Source organism: Macaca nemestrina, chromosome 5, assembly GCF_043159975.1.
Source record: "Macaca nemestrina isolate mMacNem1 chromosome 5, mMacNem.hap1, whole genome shotgun sequence".
NCBI classification, from domain to species: domain Eukaryota; kingdom Metazoa; phylum Chordata; class Mammalia; order Primates; family Cercopithecidae; genus Macaca; species Macaca nemestrina.
In genome coordinates, this window is record NC_092129.1 from 166,983,212 (window position 1) to 167,004,382 (window position 21,171).

General features: G+C 42.1%; 1 protein-coding gene and 1 long non-coding RNA gene across 3 annotated transcripts in view; one reads left to right on the forward strand and one right to left on the reverse strand.

Moving 5' to 3' along the window:
- LOC105482487 (stathmin domain containing 1) overlaps positions 1-9,892 on the reverse strand; it is a 41,371-nt gene extending 31,479 nt beyond the window's left edge. Inside the window, exon 1 of one of the 2 annotated variants that reach the window (XM_011742621.2) lies at positions 9,150-9,892. Coding sequence is in view for 1 of the 2 variants with exons in the window: in XM_011742620.3 (XP_011740922.1) it covers positions 9,060-9,116 (57 nt within the window). In the remaining variant the exon portion in view is untranslated. Of the gene's footprint in view, positions 1-9,059 lie in introns of both variants that reach the window. The other variant, XM_011742620.3, reaches the window with a different exon arrangement.
- Positions 9,893-10,394: 502 nt separating this feature from the next.
- LOC105482486 (uncharacterized) overlaps positions 10,395-21,171 on the forward strand; it is a 148,497-nt gene continuing 137,720 nt past the window's right edge. Inside the window, exon 1 of the long non-coding RNA XR_987653.2 lies at positions 10,395-10,603. This is a non-coding gene — a long non-coding RNA (uncharacterized lncRNA). The remainder of the gene's footprint in view (positions 10,604-21,171) is intronic.

The window sequence follows — 21,171 nt, forward strand, 5'->3', positions numbered from 1 at the left end:
ATTCAAATGTCAGTGTTTGTAAATAAAGTTTTATTGGAACACAGAGGTTCCCATTTGTTTACATATTATCATTAACGGCTACTTTTCTGGCACAGTTGAGTAGTTATGGCAGAGATCATATGGCCTGCAAAGCCTAAAATCTTTATTATCCAGCCTCTTATGGAACATATTTGCTGATCCCAGATTTAAAATGATAAAGTAACTCCCACAAACTTATTAAATCATTACGTGGAACCCAAGCAGCCAGAAAGAGTTTGTGCTACTTTCAGAAGGCCAAAAAACTCTGAGCGTATAAATGCCACACAAGGGAATTTATCTCATTAAATAACAGAATTCCCAAGCCTGTAAAACATGTTAAGTGGTTTCATTCAGCTGATAAGCCCTCCCATGCTTCGCTGAAGCACTCTGTTCAACAGGAGGGCTATAGGGTGGGAACGAAACTTCACTGTGTTGCCCTGCTGTTTTGCATTTGAGATGTAGTGCAGGGAGCAATGTGGCTTCTGGAAAAAGACAAGAGGGCACCAGCTTGTAGGAAACAGGTGGCATTTTGAGTGTCATCTTGAATTCAAGATCAAATTTTATTTTATTTTATTTATTTATTTATTTATTTATTTATTTATTTTTTTTTTTTTGAGACGGAGTCTCGCTCTGTCGCCCAGACTGGAGTGCAGTGGCGCGATCTCGGCTCACTGCAAGCTCCGCCTCCCGGGTTCACGCCATTCTCCTGCCTCAGCCTCCCGAGTAGCTGGGACTACAGGCGCCCACAACCGCGCCCGGCTAATTTTTTGTATTTTTAGTAGAGACGGGGTTTCACCGTGGTCTCGATCTCCTGACCTTGTGATCCGCCCGCCTCGGCCTCCCAAAGTGCTGGGATTACAGGCTTGAGCCATCGCGCCCGGCCCAAATTTTATTTTTAAATTAAACTTATTTTATTCTATTTTGAGATGGAGTTTTGCTCGTTGCCCAGGCTGGAGTGCAGTAGCACTATCTCGGCTCACTGCAACCTCTGCCTCCTGCATCCAAGTGATTCTCCTGCCTCAGCCTCCCAAGTAGCTGGGATTACAGGTGCCCGCCACCACACCAGCTAATTTTTGTATTTTTAGTAGAGACAGGATTTCACCATGTTGACCGGGCTGGTCTTGAACTCCTGACCTCAGGTGATCCTGCCTTGGCCTCCCAAAGTGCTGGAATTATAGGCATGAGCCACTGTGCCCAGCCTAATATCTAATTTTAAAATCTCATGTTGTTCTGGTCCTTCACATCCCTTTGCCAGATATTTCAACCCAAACATTCCATTACTTGAAAATAGTCACCCCTCACCCCTCATATACATACATTGTGTTGCTCAGATATGAGGGGTCTCTGAAGTTTCTGGCTTCTGAACCTGCTGGGGCAGGTTGCCTCAGTAACTCTACCAAGCACATTTAGAAAGCTCACAAATCTATGAATAGTTGTGTGATAAAGAAAACTACTATTGCTAAAGGAAATTTGTATCGGAATATTATCATTAAAAACACACACACACACACAACACATTTGCATAATCAAGATTTTTGCAATTCATGTGCCAATGCTTGCAATAACACCAGTGATGAATGAATGGTGTTGCCCCCAAATACAGAGTCCAAGCATATTTTCGGTATCCCTTTAAGAGAGTTGGTTTGACAGATTCTTGCAGAGAACAACTAGAAATAAATAAATAAATAAGCTCACAAACAGGGGAACAATTGTTTGTTGAACCTTGGCATTAAGCCAACAATCTTGATGTTTGCTCATTCAACACAAACTGGGTAAATACAGAGAGTAAAACACCAATCTCAGGGTAATAACTCAGAGAATGGCAGCATAACAGTAAATTTAGCTGTAATAATCTCACAGAATTGTAAGACTTCCGTTTACATCTATGTTAAGAAGCAGTTCTGAACTGCATTTAGATATTGTATAGGTCTAATACTGTGCTGAGTTTAATGGGGATGTGTAAAAGTAGAAACAATACTTGCTGAATGGCAGTTGGAAAGGCAAGCTTGCTTTTTAGAAAGCTGTAACAACTCTTAAGGTTACACATGGCAATTTTCACACACTGATATTCTCACAATTAAAGAAAAGTAATATTTAAATGATTTTCACTGCTTCCAATTTTGGCAGTACGTGGGCACAAAGCACTGAGACTTTTCGAATTAGTAGTGTGAGTTTTCCGTGCTGGCCTTGAACATATTGTTTGACGCTCCAGGGGAGTTTGGCTGCTTGAAGAACTGAAAAAATGAGGGGAAGAACAAAGCTCTCTCAGAAACCTGATTTTTTTCTCCACTGGAATGTGGTGGAAAGAATGCTGGGCCGGCTGGGTCCCTTCTGATCCCAGCCCTGTTCTGTTGTGGAGCCGCCTTGAGGAAGCCATTTAATCTCTGGGGGCTGGACTAGGAGGTGCTGGATGTTTAATAGTTCCTGGAGCTCTGGTTCTCCAAGCGAGGCACTACAGCATCTGTTTTAGAATAGCCTCTGCTGCTTGTCATCAATGCATATTCCCAGCAACAAGAACAAGTGTGCTGGATGGGAACCTGCAGGACTGGTGCCTGGGAATCTGTTTTCAACAAGTACCTCAGGTTATTCACATGCACAAGGATAACTGACACATTGCAGAGAGCAGTGTAGAGAAGAACTTGGGCTTTTGAGGGAGATTGACTTGGTTTCACCTTTGACCTTGGGACGTTATTTCACCTTCCTAAGTCCTTGTTTACTCTTCTTTAAGAAAGGAGATAGTAGGCTAGGCACAGTGGCTCATGGCTGTAATTCCAGCACTTTGGGAGGCTGAGGCGGGCACATCACCTGAGGTCAGGAGTTTGAGACCACCCTGGCCAACACGATGAAACCCCGTCTCTACTCTATGAAAATCAGCCAGGCATGGTGGCGTGTCCTGTAGTCCCAGCTGCTTGGGAGAATGAGGCAGAATTGCCTGAACCTGGGAGGCAGAAGCTGCAGTGAGCCGAGATTGCGCCACTGTACTCCAGCCTAGGCAACAGAGTGAGACTCTGTATCAAAAAAAAAAAAAAAAAAAAAAAAGGAAAAAGAAAGAAGCTAGTAATAATACCTATATTCTATGGTTATTGGGAAAATTAAATTAGAAAAAAAAAAGGTCTGAAAAGTGCTTCCTTCGCAATAATTATGCAATATATGGCAATTGAGATGATTTACACATTTGACATTTAGGGTAGATGCATTTTTTATTGTGAAAGAGATAAAATTATAAATTCTGGCTGAAATTCACAAACTTATCAAATTAGCCTTATTGCAAGTGAAGAAAAAGTTTTTTGTCAAATAATCTGGTTTTAAACAGAATTTTGTTTTTTTTTAAACCACAAGTTTGACTACATCTGATTTTTAGACCAACATAGTTCAACTGATATATCAAGCCACAAAGCTTTAGGAAAATCCGGGCTGGGTGTGGTGGCTCATGCCTGCCATGGCAGCACTTTGGGAGGCTGACACAGATTAACTGAGCCCAGGAGTTCGAGACCAGCCTAGGCAACATGGCGAAACTCTGTCTCTACAAAAAAATTAGCTGGGCATGGTGGTATGTAGTCCCAGCCATCTTGTTGTCTGAGGTGGGAGAATCACCTGACCCTGGGAGGTGGAGGCTGCGGTGAGCTGAGATCTCACCACTGCACTGTAGCCTGTACTTCAGCCTGGGCGACGGAGTAAGACCCTGTCTCTAAATAAAAATAAAAAACAACAAATAAAATCAGAAAAGTGTGCAAGTACTGTATGGTATATATCACCAACTAGACTCAAGCATTACCCTCATTGCAGTGGCTGTCCTCACTGTCCCTCTCAGGAAGGTCCCTCCTGAGCACGGATGGGGTTTGTGTAAGTCCCATGATTCTCGCTTCTTTTGCTCACACCCTCCTTCCCTCTGTCTTCTCTCATTTGGCTCTGCAATTATAGCAGCTACAGAGAGCTGCCTGTTCTCTGTTCTTTTTCAGAACAAGCTGCAGTGAGGGCCTGATAGTCAAAATTACTTGGAAGAAAATTACAGCTCTTCTCCCCTAGAAAGTCTGCGAGTCTCACCAGGATAATCTCACAGGGAGGCTGCTACCAATTCTCTCTGCAAGTACTGTGAAACTCAGGTACAAGCCTAGTAGGGTGGGAGTAGGGTGGGGAAGCGAGGAAGGGGCAGGGGGAGGGGAGTGAGACAGAGAGGAGAGAGACAGAGACAGACAGACTGAGAGAGAGAGAGAGAGACAGAGAGAGAGAGAGAGAGAGAGAGAGAGATTGAGAAAGGTTTGGGACACCTTTCTCAAACAGATGAGGGTGCATAAGTGTGCTGGGGACCAGCCTCTACTGGGAAAGAGAAATTCCATTCTTCAACCTTCCTCTGCCTGAAGGGGCTTCATCCCCACACCAGGTGGCACCAGCGTCATTGCTTGCAGAAGTGGCTCTGCCACTTTTAATTTCTAAAACATGTATTGTGCACCTATTATGTGCTCAGCTGGGCCCTCCTGTTGGCCCACCTTTCAGCCGTGTGTTGGCAGATGGAATCCTCATAATGACAACCATTAAGGGAGTAGAGGAGCCCCGGCGAGACTGATGCACTGTGAATATGAAAATGTCATTTATTCTTAAAAAAATAAAATAACAAAGCCAGTGCCATCTTGGAAGGGGAATGTGCCAGTGGAAAACTCTAGCTCAGTTTTGTAAATGGTCCTGTGCAGATACTGCTCAGGTCAGTTTTTAAATGTGGTTACCTACCTTGCCCACCACACTTCCAGGTGCTAATATTAAGTAAGAGTGTTGGTCAATAAAAGGTTATGAAGTTTCACACTCCACAGGGTATACAGTTGGCCCTTGGTATCAGGGTATCTGGTGTCTGCAGGTTTCACATCCACAGATTCAGCCACCACAGATTAAAAATGTATAAAATAAGAATCCAACAGTAAAAAATAAAGCTAATTAAAAACAATACAGTATAACAAGTACTTATATAGCATTTACATTGTATTAGGTATTGTAAATAATCTAGAGAGGATTTAAGGCATATGGGAGGATGTGTGTAGTTTATATACAATGATATGTCGGTTTATATAAGGGACTTGAGCATCCATGGATTTTGGTATCTGCAGGGTCCTGGAACCTGGGGAGATCGAGGGACAACTGTACATCAGCCTGCTGAGAAATGTTTTGCAAGACTCATGATTGAGGATCTTCGTACTAAGCCTTTCTTGAGGGAGTGTCTCAGACTCAACCAGCCTCAATTTTCCCATGAATTCTTCTTCATTGCCTTCCTAGATTGCTACTCCACATCTCAGCTGACCCCATACCAACAAACTCCAATAGCATCTCCAATTGCGTGCTGTGTTAAATTTTAACTTTATAACCAAACATCATCGCTACTTCCATCTGACCAAGCCCGTTTCCTTATGATGCACACACATTTGTTTAGCTCACAATTTGTTCTATATGCTTGCTTATTCATTCAGCAAGTATTTATGGAGCCCCTACTGTGCACCAGCTGCTGTCTCAGGTGCTGGGGAGACAGGAAGATCAAAATAGAACCCCTGCCTTCATGTGCCTTATTGTTTAAGGGTCAATAAACACGAAAGTGAATATATATCATGTGAGATGGTAAAAAGGGCTGGGCAGAAAATAAAGGCTGGAAAAGAATGGAAAGCACTGGAGGGGTGGTGTGATTTTAGGCTGGAGCGTCAGGAAAAGTAGAGAAGAAACGACTGTTACAGACTAAGTGGGTTGAATGCTTCAAGCAGTGGGAACAACAAGTGAAAGCACCCCATGGTAGAAGCTTATGTGGCACGTGAGGGACTGCATGAAGGCCAGTGTGGCTGCAAGGGGGTTTGGAAGATGTAGGGACAAGGTCAGAGAGGTAGCCAATGCCAGCATCATTGCTGTTAGGACTGGGTGGGACCCCAAAAAAAGTATTAAATAGTACCGTCTAGTTTTTGTTCTTGAGGAGGTCACATGTTAATATACTGATTGTATGAGGTGCAAGAGAGTCAAAAAGGGGATAATGTATCGAGGTACAAGCCTAGGATATGGGTTGCTCCTGTTGCCCCTAGTCTACCATGCTTGTACAGATTCTGCTAGTTCTTATTCCCTTTGAAGAATTTCTCTGGCACTCAGCAGAGGATGATACCGTATTGCATGACAAAATGCCTTCATTTTTTTTTTCCAAATATAGTTTACTTTACAAACAGGTGGTGTTCTTAGTGATGGGGATGTTGCTCAGACATTGATGTAACTTCAGGAAACACTGCAGCAGGGAACATTCTTCTCCCCTGACAGGTTTTATAGCTAACAGCACCATCAGTCCTTTTTAGCACAGTCTCTGAAAACTTAAAAGGAGTAATTGAAGAATTCGCCATAATGGGAGAGCCTAAAACTTTCCTGCTGAATTTATTCTTGTTCCCCTTTAGAGTTAATCCCGACTGACTATTAATTAGACTGAATATTTACCGGATAAATGCAGAACGGACAACAGTGATAGATATTTGCAGTGATCTTCGCAAGGATGTTCGCCTAGCAGGGAGAATCTTAATTTCAAAGGATTCTACATAATGTAGTAAGATTGTACTTTCAATTGTTCAGAGCAGATGTGGTATCACCTCAAACTACTAAAGGGAAAAATTCAGCTTGTTATCTTCTTAGACTTTTAACTTGCTTTGAGTTAAATTCACCAATAATTTTACAATTCTTTTATTTTCATTCTGTTAGGAAAACAAGTTTTAAAATATTTATAAATTCCTGCAAGAGAAAAATAGATGCATCTCACCTGTCCCCTTTTCTCAGTCTATTATGTAAAAAGAAATGGAGAGTAAAACAGAAAACTATCTCAATTGTATGATTACCATATATCTAGACAGCTTCTAAAAATTCAGTAGAATGATGACTCTCACCTGCCCTTTCTTCTGATGCAACATGGTTCAGATAGACTTCTGCTTCCAGTCAAGATAGAGTAACAAACACTAGATTTACTCTCTCAAGGAAAAAAATTAATAAAAAACCCAAATTATGTAAAACAATGGTTGTCAAGACATCGGACATCAGGCAATGAAGGACAGTGATCCTTGAGAGATGGAAAGCTAAGGGGGTGAGCTCTACGCTTAACCCCAGCTAACTACTTTGAAGGCATTTATAGATGGTAGTGCAGAGAGAGGAAACCCCAGCGGAGCCCTGTGGATTGCCTGAATTGGGGAGGAGGAGCTGAGAATCAAGGGAGGAAAAAGCGGCTCGAGTTTGCAGGGCAAAGTAGCTGATAGGAGACAGAGGGAGAATTCCGGAGAGTTGCCGAGGATCCCCTTGAGTATCCCACTGAGGACTGGTCAATACATGCATATGAGAAAGCTACCTGAGGCTGGGGAAATAACTACAGAAAGGCCTAGAGGCAATCATACTCAGAGCTCTCACGGTGCTTGTTCTTACCAATCAGACCAGAACATTCAAAAGGCATAGATTAGAGTACTAAGACAGGTTTGGCCTTGCTAGTGGGGAAAAATTAGCCCTACACTAAACATTGCTATGGTCCCACCTAACACACGGCAAAAGCAAGGACTGAACTACTGGAACTACCTCTCACAACAATGTTCAGGAATATTTATAGGAACACAAAACTATGTGGCACCCATAAGGTAAAACTGATAATGTCGCACATCTAATACAAAACTTAGCAGGCATGCAAAGCAGCAGGAAAATGTGACTCACAATTAAGAGAAAAATAAACTGATCAAAATCGACCCAGAACTGATGTTCAAATTAGCAGATGAGGGCATTAAAACTTATTATTACTGTATTCCATATGTTCATTATTACTGTATTCCATATGTTCAAAGAGCTAGAGAAAATAATGAATAAGTAGAAACGTGAAAGATATTAAAAAGACCAAAACTTTGAACTTTTGGAGATACAAACAGATTTAAATAAATACACTGAGTAGAATTAATGATCAGTTAGACTTTGCATAAGAAAAGATTAATGAACTTGAAGGCATAGTAAGAGAAACTATCCAAAATCAAACATACAGAGAAAAAAGACTAATAAAAAAAATGAACACAGTTTAAGTGAACTGAAGAAAAACGTCACACAACTGAATATACATGTAATTGGAGTCCCCAAAGGAGAGAAGAGAAGGCGGGGACAGGAGGTGGGAACAGAAAAAATTTTGAAAAAATAATGGCCATCAAATTCCAAATTTGGTGTAAACGATAAACCCATAAACCGAAGATACCCAAGGAACACGTGGCATAAGAAACATTAAAAAAGGAAAAACTATATCAAGGAACATCTTTATCAAATTTCTCAAAACCAGTGATAAAAAGAAAAATCTTAAAAGCAGACAAAGAAAACAAGCAATGTGCCAAGGTACTTTAAAGTACTAAGCATTGTAAAATATTGAAAGAAAAATATGGCAGCCCATACTTTTATACCCTGTGAAGATATCTCTTGAAAACAAAGGCTAAATGAATACGTTTTTAGGCACACAAAAGCTGAAATAACTCATCACCAGCAGATCCATATATAAGAAACATTAAGTCTTTCAAGTGGAAGGATAATGATACCAAATGGAACCATTGATTTACAAAAAGGAATGAAAAGCACTGGAAATGGTAACTACATGTGTAAATATGAGTTTTTCTTATTGCTTAAATTTAAAGATAATTCATTGTTTAAAGAATAACAACAACAATACAGTGTGGAGTTCATGACATACGCAAATGTACAATATGGGATCACAATGATAGCACAGAGGCCAGGAGGGGAGAAATGGAAACGTACTGAAAGTATAATGAAAAAACCAACAACATGATCTCTGGATAAGCTCCTATTTGGAAACTAAAAATATTCTCCTATAAATAACCCACAAGTCAAAGAAGCCATCAAATAGTGGGCTAAGAGTCTTGACATCTGGGCTCTTTTCCTAGTACTTTGGGAAATTAAACACCAGTGAATATCATGTTAATATTTTTCAAGGTATTGGAGTGTATTTGTTTTCTATACCTGCATAACAAATTTCCACAAATTCAGTGGCTTAAAACAACACATATTTATTTTCTCACGGTTTCATGGTCAGGAGTCCAGGCATGACTTAGTTGGGTCTTCTGTTCAGGACTCATGAGCTGCAATCAAGGTGTTGGCTGAGGTCTCACCTGGGACTTGAGATCCTATTCCAAGCTCATGTGATTATGAGCAGCATTCATTTCCTTGCAGCTGTGGAACTCACAACAACTTGCTTCTTCAAGGCCAGCAAGAGAGAGCCTCTGCTTCTCCTGTCTCCAACCTCTACAGTTTCCTTTAAAGGGCTCAGGCCAGGCGCAGTGGCTCACACCTGTAATCTTAGCACTTTGGGAGGCTGAGGCAGGCAGATTGCCTGAGCTCAGGAGTTTGAGACCAGCCTGGGCCACATGGTGAATTTGTCTCTAATAAAATACAAAAAATTAGCTGGGCATGGTGGTGCGTGCCTGTAGTCCCAGTGAGAAGTGACAACATTCTAACAGCCCTCGCTCTCAGCGCCTTCTCGGTCTCGGAGTCCACTCTAAGGGCGCTTGAGGAGCCCTTCCACCCGCCACTGCACCGTGCGAACCCCTCTCTGGGCTGGCCGCTGCCGGAGCCGGCTCCCTTTGCTTGCAGACAGGTGTGGAAGGAAAGGCGCGGGCGGGAACCGGGGCCGCGCGGCGCGCTCGCGAGCCGGCGCGAGTTCCGGGTGGGGGCGGGCTCGGTGGGACCCGCACTGGGAGCGGCCTGTCGGCGTCGCCGGCCCGGGGCAGTGAAGGGCTTAGCACCCGGGCCAGCAGCTGCCGAGGGTGCGCTGAGTTCTCCAGGACTGCCAACCCCCCAGCGCCGCGCTCGAATTCTCGCGGGCCTACAGCTGCCTCCCGTGGGCTCCCGCGTGGCCCGAAGGGCACTGCCCCCTTCTCCGGCGCCCAGTCCCATCGACCGCCCAAAGGCTGAAAAATGCGGGCGCGCTGCGCAGAACTGGCAGGCAGCTCCAACGGTGGCCCTACCGCGTGGTCCACTAAGAGCAGACAGTTAGCCTCAGTGTGGTAGGGACTTGGAGAACTTTTATATCTAGCTAGAGGATTGAAAATGCATCAATCAGCACTCTCTGTCTAGCCCCCGGTTTGTGGATGCACCAATCAGCACTCTGTATCTAGCTAATCTAGTGGGGACTTGGAGAACTTTTATGTCTAGCTAGAGGATTGAAAATGCACCAATCAGCACTGTGAGTCTAGCTCAGGGATTGTAAATGCACCAATCAGCATGCTGTCAAAACGGACCAATCAGCTCTCTGGAAAATGGACCAATCAGCTCTCTGGTAAATGGACCAATCAGCAGGATGTGGGTGGGGTCAGATAAGGGAATAAAAGCAGGCTGCCAGCGTCAGCTGTGGGAAGTTGTAGGATACCATTTTGTGGTATGAGGGTGTTGCTGTTTTTCTTTTTGCTGTAACTCAGTGGTGAAGGTGTTGGGTTATTGCTGTAACACTGGTTGTGAAGGTTTGCAGTTTTTTCCTGAGGCCAGTGTAAACCACGAACCCACCAGGGAAAATACGAGCAACTCGAGACGTGCTGCATTTATGAGCTGTTTAACACTCACTGTAAAGGTCTGTAGTTTTTTTTTTTTTTTTTTTGAGATAGAGTCTCCGTCGGTCACCTGGGTTGGAGTGCAGTGCGGCAATGTCAGCTTACTACAAGCTCCACCTCCGGGGTTCACGCCATTATTCCTGCCTCAGCTTCTCCAGTAGTTGGGACTACAGGGACCCACCACCACGCCTGGCTGATTTTTGTATTTTAAGTAGAGGCGGGATTTCAGTGTTAGCCAGGACGCTTTTTCAGTTAGCAAGTACACATACACGAGAAGGAAGAAACTCTGGACACACTGTCTTTGAAGAACTGTTAACACTCACCGGTAGTAGTCCCAGCTTCATTCTTTTAAGTCAGTGAGACCGAGAACCTGCCAATTCCGGACACACCAGCTATGTGGGAGGCTGAGGCACGAGAATTGCTTGCACTCTTCAAGCTGGGAGGTGGAGGTTGCAGTGAACTGAGATTATATTGCTGCACTCTAGCTTGGGCAACAGAGCTAGACTCTCAAAATAAAAATTAAGGGCTCAGCTAATTTGATCAGGTCCATCCAGGATCATCTTTCATGAACTAAAAAGCTGATGTGGAACCCTAATTATATCTGCAGAATGTTTTCCTTTTGCCATGCAGTGTAACTTGCTCATGACTGACATTTCATAGTAATCACAGACAGGGTCTACACCTATCCAAGTGAAAGGGCTTATCCAGGGTCTTATTCCAGGGGCTTGGAGTTTGAGGGGCCGTTTGGGAATTCTGCCTGCCACAGAGAGAAAAGAAGGGCAGCGGAAGGATACCGCTTGTCAATTGTTGCTCACAATCGCTTTGAAGTGACTAAATACTGTTCTCTGATGCAAACAATGAGCTTTGACTGGCTTATTTTCTTCTTTGAGATCAATCGTAAAGTCTTGAATAACTATAAGAATGATTATGGTGATGACAGCTACTGCTTATTGAATGCTTAATATGTGCCTGGCATAAGTTCTTTACAACAAACAGAGGAGGTGGGTGGTATTACACCCATTTTACGGATATAAAGGGAGGATCCTGAGGCTTAGAAATCGTTGAGTAACTTGCCTTACTCAGTAACGAAGGGATCAAGAATCACAGCCAGTTACTGTAGGATTCTTAAATCAGTGCTAGAGAGAAAAAAATGGGAATGCAGAAAGCAAGGAAGCCTGAGTTCCATAGCAAGTTATGCTTTGTGAACAACCATTTAACTGAATTGCTTCCATTATGGATAAAAGCAACTACCTCTGGCTTTTTGGAAATGCTTCTCTCTGTTGGAAAGAACATATAGCAAAAACTGCAATACATATTTTTTCAACTCGTCCAAAGTGTGTTCTATCAATTAGACACAAAATTTCCCATATCCACCTTTCTCCTGTTTCATCTTAAAGGCTAGAACCAGACTGTACAATTGTGAGTGGTTGAATTGTGTCTTGTGGATAAGTTTGATTTCGAGTGAGTGTGCATTTGGAAACATGAAACCAAAGTGCACAGGTGACACTTCCTAAGAGTGCACGGTAATTATAGGTAACTTCTGGCTGATGACTGGCAGTGCTTCTGTGATTTTATACATTTGAAACTTTTTTGCTGCCTGAAAGTCTAAGGCCATGGAATTGCTGCCTATCGGGTTGAACTACAGGTGTTGTTCTTGGAGACCACATGGTTTCATGATTCCAGATGTTGTCCGACTGAATGATGCCTAAGAAGAGACAGAAAAGTCTAGGGGAAGGGGAGTAAAGGAGTGGAGTGGGTCACCCTAAAGACAAAGGTGTGGGTGGGGTTGACATAGAGAATTTCAAAAAATGTTCTCATGCCCTTTTTGTCTGTAGTTTTTGTTTTCTTCTTCTTCTTCTTGAAGCAGAACCTCACTCTGTCACCCAGGTTGGAGTACAGTGACACGATCTTGGCTCACTACAACCTTCCCCTCCCGGTTCAAGCGATTCCCTTGCCTCATCCTCCTGAGTAACCGGGATTACAGGTGTGTGCCCCGGCTAATTGTTGCATTTTGAGTAGAGATGGGGTTTCACTATGTTGGCAAGGTTGGTCTTGAACCCCTGACCTCAAGTGATCCGCCCCGCCTTGGCCTCTCAAAGTGATGGGATTACAGGTGTGAGCCACCGCGGCCGGATTGTCTCTAGGTTTGTTTGGAGAGAAGCAAGTACCACAGTCCTCTGGGAACATCCTGGCTGTTATTTGAAGAGCAATAGCTCCCAGTCAGTCAGGGCTAAGTAATTAGCATAGCCACCAGGGGGCAATAATACCACAGTGATGCTGAAATAGTAATAAGCTTGACTTTATTGTGTCCAAATCACCTACAAGAATAATCTTAGGTGAATAGATTTTGTGCTACTAATAGACTGCTATACAATTAAGTACTAATACACTAATTACATTTCCGATTTAAAGTAACAGTAATAGTCAGTGTACACAGCCTGTACAGTTAGGCAGGCTTCTGTGGGGAAAATTTATCCCCTTCTGCTGTTTTCTCCCTTAGAAAGAAATCCTAGTCCCAAAAGGGAGTGTAGTGGGAATTATGGGACAGGGGGTGTCAACAGGAGCAGGGAAAGGGGAAGCTTCCGGATAAGGAAGATGAAGCCCAGGCAGGGGGCGGTGGCTCACTCCTGCAATCCCAGCACTTTGGGAGGCTGACGTGGGCGGATCACCTGAGGTCAGGAGTTCAAGACTAGCCTGGTCAACAGGGTGAAACTCCGTCTCTACAAAAATACAAAAATTAGCAGGGCATGGTGGTGCGTGCCTGTAATCCCAGCTACTTGGGAGGCTGAGGCAGGAGAATTGCTTGAACCCAGGAGGCAGAGGCTGCAGTGAACCAAGATCTCACCACTGCACTTCAGCCTGGGTGACAGAGCAAGACTCTGTCTCAAAAGAAAAAAAAAAAAAAAAGAAGAAGATGAAGTCATGAGAAGTGAATTCCCCAGCATCATCTTCGTGGAAACAGGAATGCAGCCCCAAGACTCTGAGTCTCAGCTGCTAGGAACTCTGCGAGATTATGAGTCTTCTCAGTGAGAAGAGGGGCGTTGCCTTCTGTATGTGCCTTTGGCGTTTAACAGGGCTTATTGGGTTCCTAATGTGGGTAGGCACTGTGCTAGGCCCGGGGTGTATGGGAGAAATAATAATAATGCAGACATGGTTCTTGCCCCCAGGAAGTCAGGATGTAGTGGGGATACAGAAAATAACTATCAGACAAACATCTACTCACAAATCATATTAGGTGATATAAAGGAAAGTCAAGTAACTATGAGATCATATAACAAAGGGGAGGACACTTAACCTGAAGCTTGAGGGAAGAGAGACACAAACCAAAAAAATGGGGAAAGAGTATTGTAGGTTGACCTTAAGGTATACTGGATTATATATAAAGAGGCTGGTGTCATTTGATGCAAGGTATCCTCTAGGCCACATAAAGGATTTGTGATTTTTATCCTAACTGCAATAATAAGTTTTGAAGGGTTTTATATAGATGATTGACATGGATCCAATTATATTTTTGTGAGATCATTCTGGCTTTCATCTGGGAAAAAAATTGAAGGGAACAAGAGTTAAAGCAGGGAGAATTGGCCGGGCGCGGTGGCTCATGCCTGTAATCCCAGCACTTTGGGAGGCCGAGGCGGGTGGATCACAAGGTCAGGAGATCGAGACCATCCTGGCTAACACGGTGAAACCCCGTCTCTACAAAAAATACAAAAATTAGCCTGGCGTATTGGCTGGCGCCTGTAGTCCCAGCTACTCGGAAGGCTGAGGCAGGAGAATGGGGTGAACCCGGGAGGCAGAGCTTGCAGTGAGCTGAGATTGCGCCACTGCACTCCAGCCTGGGTGACAGAGGAAGACTCCGTCTTAAAAAAAAAAAAAAAAGCTGGGAGAATTATTAGGAGTCATTGGGTGATAATGAATGCTTGGTAGCGAGCATAGGAGAGAGAGGTGTACAGATTTCAGATACCTTTTAGTGAGACTCAGTAAGACTTGCTGTTGTGTTGGATGTTGAGGGAGATGTCAAGGAAGATCTCACCAGATATTTGGTACATGTCAGGGTGGATGTGGGTGACATTTATGGAATTGGGAAAGGCAGATCAAGGGTTCAGTTTTGGGCATAATAATTTTGGATGCCAAGAGACATCCATAAGGGGTTATAAGGCTGGAGCTCAGGAGGAAGGTGTAGGCTAGAGATTCAATGTTAAGGATCATCAGCATAAAGCCCTCAGACGAGATTGCTTGGAAAAATAGCATAGAAAGAGAAGAAGAGAGGGCCAGCTACTCGGGAGGCTGAGGCAGGAGAACTGCTTAAACCTGGGAAGTCATGAAGGGAATGGAGACATGCAAAGGTGAAGGAGCTGCCCGATGTGTAAAAGAAAAACTAGGAGAATGTAGCTTCATGGAAACCAAGAACAGAAGATCTTTCACAAAGGAGGAGGCGTCGTCTGTGTTAAAAGCTGCTAAGTGATTATCTAGGATAAGGCCTGGAAAGGAGAATTGGATAAAGCAACGTGGAAGCCATTGGTTACCTTCCCAAGAGCACTTTCAGTTATGTGGTGGAAGTGGGAGCCAGATGAGAGGGTTTGAAGAGGATATAGGCACAGTACTCAAAAACAAATCACAGGTGGATTCAGGACTTATTTACAAATAAATGGAAGAATGTTTTCATGATTTTAGAGTAAGAAAAAACTTCTGAATACATAAGAAAAGGACAAATTATAAAGCTAAGACTCATACATTTGCCTAGCTTTATATTAATAATTTTAGTTTCTATTCAGTAACACAATAGGGTGACTATAGTTAACAATAATTTGACTGGGTGCGATGACTCATGCCTGTAATCCCAGCACTTTGGGAGGCCGAGGTGGGTGGATCCCTTGAGGTCAGGAGTTCAAGACCAGCCTGGCCAACATGGGGAAACATCATCTCTACAAAAAGTACAAGAATTAGTTGGGCATGGTGGCATGCGCCTGTAGTCCCAGCTACTTGAGAAGCTGAGGCAGGAGGATCACTTGAGCCCAGGAGATGGAGGTTGCAGTGAGCCAAGATGATGCTACTGCATTCCAACCTGGGTGACAGTGAGACCCTGTCTCAAAATAATAATAATAATAACTTCTGTGTATTTTAAAATAACTAAAAGAGTAAAATTGGAATGCTCCTAACACAAAGAAGTGAAAAATGTTTGAGGAGATAGATACCACAATTACTCTGATTTGATCCTTACATGTTGTATGCCTGAATCAAAATATCACGTGTACCCCATAATTATATACAACTATTATGTACCCATAGTAATTAAACATTTAAAAATACAATTTTAAAGAAAGTTTCTGTTTTATTAAGAAAGTGAAACACACAAGTTGATAATGTGTATATCGGTGATCCTGCTATTTCACATCTCAGGATGGAAAGAAAATCTTGCCTATATTTCTTGGAGACATGTATAAGAATGTTCATAGTAAATTGCTTATAATAGCAAAAACGTAGAAAGAGTTCAAGTGACCAATCTCAAGAGAATTGATATGTCAATTGTGGTATAATTATTGAACCAAATGGTACACAACAACACAACATGTAATTAAAGTAAATGAACCACATGGCTGCCTCTTATACAATATTGAACAAAAAATTCGATGTGCAGAAGATTATATAAGGTCAGTTCCATAAGGTGTGTTCAGTTCCATAAGGTCTAAGAATATTATTTTAAAATATGACCATAAGTATCCAAAGAAAAAGCTAAAAAACCGGAAAGTATTTGCCCTTGGTCAGCAGACTTGGACTTAGAGAGTAAGAAAGGGGACTATATTTTCAATAAATACTTTGTAGTAATATTTGAATTTTTAAAAATATATGCATGGATTTTTAAAATACAAATTGTATATATAGTATGAATTTAAATATATATATGAATATAAATATATATATATATATATATATATATTTTTTTTTTTTGAGGCAGGGTCTCACTGTTGCCCAGACTGGAGTGCAGTGGTACTATCACAGCTCACTGCAGACTCAAACTCCTGGGCTCAAGTGATCCTGCCTCAGACTCTCTTGTAGCTGGGATTATAGGTGTGTACCACCACACTTGGCTAATTGTTAATGTTTTTGTAGAGATGGAGTCTTGCTATGTTGCCCAGGCTAGCCTTGAACTCAGCCTCAAGTGATCCTCCTCTTCAGCCTTCCAAAGTGCTGGGATTACAGGTGTGAACCATTGTGCTTGGCCAGAAATAATTTTAAAAGTGAAGGGAGGTGAGGAAATGGAGGCTACATGAGGGACAGCTCTGAACAACGTTTAAAATTTTTAGATGACTGATGAATTTTAAACATTTTTACTTAAAAACCAGTAATACATATAAAAAGGATTAGACCACGAAGGTCAAATAGATTTTTACAGTAAATCAGAATATTTTCAATGGGCGATATTCTGATGACAAGAGGTGGTTCCAGGATCTCCCCCAAATTCCTGGGCAAGCGACCTGTTTGCTCCTTTTTGCAGAGAGGGATATGCATGTGACACAGTTTGAGAACTAATGACTTAGGCTATGGTGGGTGTGAGACTCACAAAGAAACCAAGCAGAGAATAGGAACCACATTTTTGGATTCCAAAGCATGTGATTTTTCTACCTTCCCACATAACATCTAACTCTTAAAGATTGCTCATTTTTGTGTTAAAATGTTCTATTAAAACTGTACTGTAAATGGTATATACGATAATCAGGTATTTATTTTATCTAACAGACAGTGGTGAATATGGCTCCAGAATTCTGACTATAAATAGAATTTTATTAAAGCCCGTGGCAATCTCTGCTCGCCATTTGGCTGGTGGACTACTTCACTATTTTAGTCCTTTCTTTTGGTAAAATGCAGAGCTGCACAAATTGGACTGAAAATTGTACTAATTCTGGATTCTGTTTAGGGAAATACATTTGCATCTATATTATCCTTTCTGTTTGACAGATGAGTAAAAGGAGTCACAGAGGTGTTGCTTGCTCGAGATCCTAAAACTCACAAGCAGAAGCTGCTAGTTTCCTATTCTGTCAGAGTAAATGGTGCTACTATTTTTGGTTCAGTGTTCTTTTCCATTTCTGGTTATCGTGATCAGAGAGAGAGAAATTCTACTTTGTTTCTAAGATACTCTCTGATCTCTTTCAGGCAACTCACAAGCCACATATTGTCACAGGAACTCCCACATAGTAGGTTCCTTTGGTGGTGGTGGCAGGTGGGGGGATTACATGATAAGGTCACATGTAACAAAATAAATATAAAATATTACTCCAGACTCTGTGTGAGAAAATACAATGAAATCTGTGGACTTAACCCTTCTTTAATAACTTGTCAAAATCTGTTATCTCCTCAATGCTCTGCCCTTTGAAAAGAACCAGAGGGGAATGAATCTCACGGTAATGAGTAACATTCATTGAAAACGCATTTAAAGGGTGTTTAAAGGAATAAAGATTATCTGAAGCATTTAGAAAAAACTAAAAATTCCATATGCTAAAAAGGGTAATATGAAAATAGAGTCTCATAACAAAGTAGTAATCAGATTAGGGAGAAATTTGCCACTGACAGGAAATAAGAGACTTGGAGCTGGCGCTATTGCCATCCTAGGAAGGGGTTGGGTTTCATGGGTACAAAGGAGGTGCACGAAACCCCTGCAGTGACTCAGAAGACAAAAAGCAATTTGGAAGACAGTTATAGATAGATCCAGAGTTTTATATTGTGTTTTTCAACTGAAGGGGAGTATTTTATAATGCAGGGAATATGTGTAGAATGTTACCAATCTACTCTTCTCCCCATCATCTACCACTGATCTGTTACTAACTATCCCTAAGTGGGAATAAAAGAAAATGAGCAATAAACAGGATCTTCAGCATCGGATCAGATCTTCACTTTATAAGTGCTTGAATCCAGCATGCTCTTTCATGCATCCCTATCTTTATCCAGCCGTCTCCTCTGCCATGAACGTCCATTCTTTATCCTTCTCCACCTGGCCGACTCCTATTCGTCTTGCAAAAGTCAGTCATGACACTTTCCCTGAAACTTTCTTGAATAGTCAAGCTTTTCTGTCAGTGCTTTTTTTTTTTTTTTTTTTTGTCACCTTTTGTCCTATTTTCAGGATCACTGTATTGCCATTGATCATGTAAGTGTCTGACTGTTCCCTAGACTGTGAGCCCCTTGAGGGCAGGGGCTGTTCTTCATCTCTTTTCCCAGAGCCTCCTCCCAAACATGTTTCAATATTATTATCTGCCAATGGAGTAAACAGTGTCTGGAAGAGGAAGACTCAGGATATGCCTTCATGAATGTGCCAAGGATTTACAAACCCACCCTGGTCAACCTCATCATGAAAATTTAAGTAAGCAAAAGATTTGGTTCATTGCATTTCAGCATAGACAAAAGACCTTAGAAACTGGGATAATTTGTTGCCAGGAAATTTTATTTCAATGAAACGAAATGAGTGAGTCCAGAATCTCTAAGGTATTGCCCTGCATTGCAACGTTTCCTAGATTGTTACCCCATTTTGCATCCATCATTGCTGCTCCACTTCCTCATCTCTCCTCACAGCATCATTATCCCTTCTTCTGTTGTTCAACTCTCTCCAGCCATGGCCTCCACAGTAGGCTCTGGAATCACTGTTGGGGTCTCTAGATAGTCAAGGTGGCTTCCTTACCTTTGCTGGTACTCCAGTGAAATTGTCGTCTGTGGACACCTCCTGCACAGTACCTCTTGCAACATTTCTATCTGGGAGAGATTTTTGCTGGCTCTTCCTTTGCTTGGCAATGCCAGGCAGTTGCACGGTATCCCAGTGGTGCACTTGGGGATTCTGTTATAGCTTGGAGGTTAAGTGTAAGGTCTCCAGTTAGACGGTATTTAAATCTACTACTTCCATTCACTAGCTGTGATACCTTGGATAAGCTAACTGTCTTAGATAGAGTTGCTATCTCAGTGGCTTGAAATACCTAAGTGCTACCTAAGTGGGTGGCTTGAACAACAGATATTTATTTACCACAGTTCTGGAGTCTGGAAGTCCAATATCAAGGTGCCAGTTGATTTAGTTCCCTGTGAGAGACCTCTTTCTGGCTTGTGGACAGTTGTCCTATCAATGTATTCTCACATGGCAGAGAGAGATCATCTGTCTGTTTCTCTTCTTTTTTTTTTTTAAGTTACACTTTTAAGTTCTGGTATACATGTGCAGAACGTGCAGGTTTGTTACATAGGTATAAATGTGCCATGGTGGTTTGCTGCACCCATCAACCCGTAATCTACATTAGGTATTTCTCCTAATGCTATCCCTCCTCTTGCCCCCCACCCCTCAACAGGCCCCAGTGTGTGATGTTCCCCTCCCTGTGTCCTTGTGTTCTTATTGTTCAACTCCCACTTATGAGTGAGAACATGTGGTGTTTGGTTTTCTGTTCCTGTGTTAGTTTGCTGAGAATGATGGTTTCCAGCTTCATCCATGTCGCTGCAAAGGACATGAACTCATTCTTTTTTATGGCTGCATAGTACTCCATGGTGTATATGTGCCACATTTTCTTTATCCAGTCTATCACTCATGGGCATTTGGGTTGGTTCCAAGTCTTTGCTATTGTGAATGGTACTGCAATAAACATACGTGTGCATGTGTCTTTATAGTAGAATGATTTATAATCCTTTGGGTACATATCCAGTACTGGGATTGCTGGGTCAAATGGTATTTCTGGTTCTAGATGCTTGAGGAATCACCAGATCGTCTTCCACAGTGGTTGAACTAATTTGCACTCCCACCAACAATGTAAAAGTGTTCCTATTTCTCTACATTCTCTCCAGCATCTGTTGTTCCCTGACTTTTTAATGATCACCATTCTAACTGGCATGAGATGGTATCTCATTGTGGTTTTGATTTGCATTTCTCTAATAACCAGTGATGATGAGCTTTTTTTCATATGTTTGTTGGTCTCATAAATGTCTTCTTTTGAGAAGTGTCTGTTCATATCCTTCACCCACTTTTTGATGGGGTTGTTTGTTTTTTGCTTGTAAATTTGTTTACGTTCCTTGTAGATTCTGGACATTAGACCTTTGTCAGATGGATATTGGCTTTTGTTGCAATTGCTTTTGGTGTTTTAGTCATGAAGTCTTTGGCAATGCCTATTTCCTGAATGGTATTGCCTAGGTTTTCTTGTAGGGTTTTTATGGTTTTAAGTCTTACATTTAAGTCTTTAATCCATCTTGAGTTAATTTTTGTATAATGTGTAAGGAAGGGGTCCAGTTTCAGTTTTCTGCATATGGCTAGCCAGTTTTCCCAACATCATTTATTAAATAGGGAATCCTTTCCCTATTGCTTGTTTTTGTTAGGTTTGTCAAAGATCAGATGGTTGTAGATGTGTGGTGTTATTTCTGAGGCCTCTGTTCTTTTCCATTGGTCTATATATCTGTTTTTGTACCAGTACCATGCTGTTTTGGTTACTGTATCCTTGTAATATAGTTTGAAGTCAGGTAGTGTGATGCCTCCAGCTTTGTTTCTTTTGCTTAGGATTGTCTCAGCTATATGGACTCTTTTTGGTTCCATATGAAATTTAAAGTAGTTTTTTTCTAATTCTGTGAAGAAAATCAATGG